Source organism: Crocodylus siamensis, chromosome 8 (genome assembly GCF_052110815.1).
Source record: "Crocodylus siamensis isolate JL-2025a chromosome 8, ASM5211081v1, whole genome shotgun sequence".
NCBI classification, from domain to species: domain Eukaryota; kingdom Metazoa; phylum Chordata; order Crocodylia; family Crocodylidae; genus Crocodylus; species Crocodylus siamensis.
In genome coordinates, this window is record NC_143402.1 from 70,970,059 (window position 1) to 70,974,288 (window position 4,230).

The window sequence follows — 4,230 nt, forward strand, 5'->3', positions numbered from 1 at the left end:
TCCAGGCTGCCAGGCGGCGTTCCTGGCCTTGTACATGCTGCGGCTGCACGCATGCATGAGGCGTTTATTGGAGACATTATCAGCCACCTCAGCCAAAAAAAGCAGATTGCCGATCATGTCAATCTTTCTTTTATCGGTGCCAATACAATATGGACTGATAGATCCGCACACCTCTATATATAAGCATGTAATGCTTATTGTTGTGGTGTCTGCTTTTGTAGACAGCTTAAGTGAATGTTTGAATCAACCTGTCTAAAATCAATCAATTTTCTTTAAACAAATCAAGCTGTTGAGATGTTTTCTGTGTAAGCAGAAGTTGGAGAGTCTTTATTTAGAGAAACCTTTTAGATGACTGAGTAATATTATAAAAAAGTTGGCATTAAAAATATTTTCTTCTGTTCCTTCCCAGTTATCAAAATGTTGTCAAATCCTTCTCCTTTCGTGGAGGAATATGTATTCACTACAATTATTGCCCTTTGCTAATCCTAAAAATCCATTTGTTTTTCCAAAGGGTTAAAACAAGCATTGAAGCTTGGGGTGAGTGGGGATATAGATATATCTGTCTAGATATATCTATATCAATATCTATATCCAAAAAAAAAAGCTTGAATGTTTGTGGTAGCCCTTTGGAAAGACAAATGGATTTTTAGGATTAGCAAAGGGAAAACAACTGTGGTGAACACACATATATGTGAATTTGCAATGCACAAGGCACTAGTGTTTGAGCAGGGTTATGCCGTGGTTTTTACAGAGGGGGGCAAAAACAAACACCACCGTGCCTTGTTGAATGTTAAGTATCGCTGCTGTAAACTCTTATGTCAGTCATTTTAGCTAACAGAAGGTGACTGATCTAATTAGATGTGATCGGTCCTGGCACCGGCGCACCAAGCTTGTAAATAGGAATAGGCCTTAGGATGGCGCAAGCTTCACATCATTCCTTCCAGTCATCGCCCCCTTTTTAAGAAGGTTTATATTTGTGTATGTTTCCCAACTCTCAAACCGAGGAAAAGCCAGCTCTCTGCACAGAAAGAGGCAGAGCTCCATAGAAACCCGTGGGAAGGGCATCAATGGGAACCAGGCAAAACTTCCCAAGGCCGTTAGGACAGGTAGGACCTCAGGGGCTTGCCACAGGGCTGTGGCTCCTCAGCCAGGTCTGAAGATAGTCACTCTCACCTGCAGACCGTGCGGATCCAAGATTTCCCAAAGCGGAGCAGCCACGCTGCGGTCCCTGCTCCAGTGAGGGCAGACCAGGCTCTGGGATCCCCGGGGGAGATTTTAAAGGCTGAAAAGCAGGTGACAATACCCGCTCCTTGCTCACACTCCCCTACCTTCTGCACAGCCGGTGGGCGGGGGAGTGCCAGGGCCACCCCAGGCTGGGGGAGGGCACCCGGCCAGTTCCTGGAGAGCTCCCCCGGGCCCCGAGGGGGCAGCAGAGCCTCCGCCCTCCCCTGCCGCCCCGTCCCGTGCCCTGAGGGGGCGGGCAGGGCGGGTTTTCACCCGCTTCGAGGCCCTGACAGGAAGGCCCGCGGGCGGGGGCCGGGGCGCGCCGCGCCGGCGGGGCATTGTGACGCGGCGGCGGGGCGCGATGCGGGGGCCGGGGCCGCGCGGGGCCCAGCGGCGCTGGTGCCGCTTCCCGCTGCTGCCGCGCATCGGCCGCGCCGCGGGGCAGGGGCCGCCCATGGCCGGGGCCGACTTCGGCGCCATCCGCGTGGGCACGTGCCTGGAGATCAAGCGCAGCGACGGGCGCGTGCACCCCGCGCGGGTGACGGCGCTGCACCGCGACAGCGCCAGCCTGACGGCCGAGTGGCGGGAGCAGGGCGCCGGCAAGGGCAAGCGGGTGGACGTGCAGCTCGCCCTGGCCCTCAACCCGCACCTGGCCGCCGCCGCCGAGTCCCCGCCGCAGCCCGGGCCGGCCTCGGCCACGGGGGACCGGAGCCGCGCGCCCTCGGCGCGGCCGCACAAGCCGCCGCGGGACGGCGGCGACTCGGGCCCGTCCGACGGGAGCCCCCCGAGCCAGGCCCGGCCCCGCATCTCGGTGTGCGTGCGCAAGCGGCCGCTGAGCCGGCGGGAGCTGGAGCGGCGGGAGCTGGACGTGGTGAGCGTGCCCCGCGGGGACGTGGTGATGGTGCGCGAGGCCAAGCGGAGGCTGGACCTGTCCCGCTACCTGGAGAACCAGGTGTTCCGCTTCGACCGCGCCTTCGACGCGGCCGCCACCAACGAGCTGGTGTACAGGCACACGGCCCAGCCGCTGGTGGAGACGGTCTTCCGCCGGGGCACGGCCACCTGCTTCGCCTACGGCCAGACGGGCAGCGGCAAGACGCACACCATGGGGGGGGACCTCTCGGCTGCCAGCCAGGACTTCTCCAAGGGCCTCTACGCCCTGGCGGCCCGCGACGTGTTCAGCCGGCTGCGCCGGCCCAGCTCGGAGAAGCTGGAGCTCCGGGTCTACGGGGCGTTCTTCGAGATCTACGGGGGCAAGGTCTACGACCTGCTCAACGAGAGGAACCGCCTCCGGGTGCTGGAGGACGCCAAGCAGCAGGTGCAGGTGGTGGGGCTGCAGGAGCAGGAGGTGGCGTCCGTGGAGGACGTCGTCAAGCTCATCGAAGCGGGCACCAGGGGCCGCACGTCGGGCCAGACCTCGGCCAACGCGCGCTCCTCGCGGAGCCATGCCGTCTTCCAGATTATCCTCCGGGCCAGAGGGAATCTGCACGGCAAATTTTCCCTCATTGATTTGGCTGGGAACGAGAGAGGAGCGGACACAGGGAACTCGAACAAGCAGACCAGGCTGGAAGGGGCAGAGATCAACAAGAGCCTCCTGGCGCTCAAGGAATGCATCAGGGCCCTCGGGCACAACAAAGCCCACACCCCGTTCAGGGCTAGCAAGCTCACGCAAGTGCTCAGGGACTCCTTTATCGGGGAGAATTCCTGTACCTGTATGATCGCTACCATCTCTCCAGGGCTGAGATCTTGCGAGCACACCCTCAATACTCTAAGGTATGCCAACCGGGTGAAGGAACTGGCTGTGGATAACTCTCTCAGACTGCTCCACTTGAGCGTAGCCAAGTCCCCATATGAACTGGATGACCTGAAGGAACCTTGGATGATACGGAGCTTGCCCAAGACAGACGAGTTCAAAGTGTTTTATGTGCAGAAAGAGGAGGAAGGCGCTCCCCAGCTGTTTACTTTCGATGCCAGAGGGAAAGCTCAGAAGAAAAGAAAAGACCTTGATGAGAAGGCGCTTGTAGAAGAACACCAGGAGTCGCTGCGGTGGTTGAAAGTGTTCCTAGAAATAGCCGAGGAAATAGACTACGACGTGGATTTTTATGCTGCCCAGTTCGAAGCCGTCCTGGGGCAAAAGATTGGCATTCTCACTGAGATCCAAGATAAAGTCAAATCGTTCCGCGCGATTCTCTCTCAGGAAGAGCAGGGTAATAGCCAGATCGACATGAAAAGGTCCCGCGTTCTGTAAGCCCAGGCTGAAGGACCCCCTTCCATTAAGAGGACAGTTGTAAGGATGCTGTGGCTCTGACCACGCAACAACACGGATGCTTAAAAAAATACTTAAAACTTGTCTGTGGGGATAGCCTGTTTGTTTCTCTCCTCAAACGGTATTTCACGGAAGCATTCTTGCGATGTCTCCAGATGCTTTTTCGCTGCAGACTGCAGAACCATGCCGGGTTTAGAGGCCGATCAGTAGGGAAGAGCAGGAAGTCGGAGAAAATTAATCTAATCTTGTGTGTGCAGGTCTCCTTCCTCCCCACCCTCACCCGTCTTTAAAATATATATTTCTACCTTGGTAGCTATGGCCTGTTTCCGGCATTCTGTCAGGTTGCACCTACTTAAAAACAGCGAGTTAGGTATTTTGGATGATTTAAAAAGGTGTTAGAGTGCAGAGCACTGTGGTTTCTGAGAATGATATGTTCAGGAAATGAGGGTTATTTTGTGCATAGCATAAGCAATAGCATTTTTTTTTTTTTTTTTTTTTTAGCGTATCTGCTCCTTTTTCTTTCTCTGACTCGCAACTATGTTTTTGTGAGTCGTTTCACAAGAAAAAAATCTCTTCCTTCACAAAAATCTGGCCCAGGAACCAGACAGTTGCCTGGCCAACGGGGGAAAGTGCAGTGTCAGAAAGGGTCTCTAGAGGGAAGCAGAGGGAGTCAGTGCCCTGAATTAAAGGCCTGACGGAAGATTTGTCAAACCAAAGAGTCAGAAAAGCAGCATTCACCAAAG

The 4,230-nt window shown here is 55.7% G+C and overlaps 1 protein-coding gene across 1 annotated transcript; it reads left to right on the plus strand.

Annotated features, from left to right (window-relative positions):
* Positions 1–1,649: 1,649 nt before the first annotated feature.
* KIF2B (kinesin family member 2B) lies at positions 1,650–3,995 on the plus strand. Its single transcript, XM_090059965.1, has one exon. It carries the CDS (start codon positions 1,679–1,681, stop codon positions 3,467–3,469), a length of 1,791 nt encoding a protein of 596 aa, XP_089916091.1. The 5' UTR covers positions 1,650–1,678; the 3' UTR covers positions 3,470–3,995.
* The last annotated feature ends 235 nt before the right edge of the window (positions 3,996–4,230 follow it).

What these genes read in the sequence shown, in the direction of transcription:
- KIF2B (XM_090059965.1), top strand. Translation starts at nt 1,679, where the DNA reads ATGGCCGGGGCCGACTTCGGCGCCATCCGCGTGGGCACGTGCCTGGAG.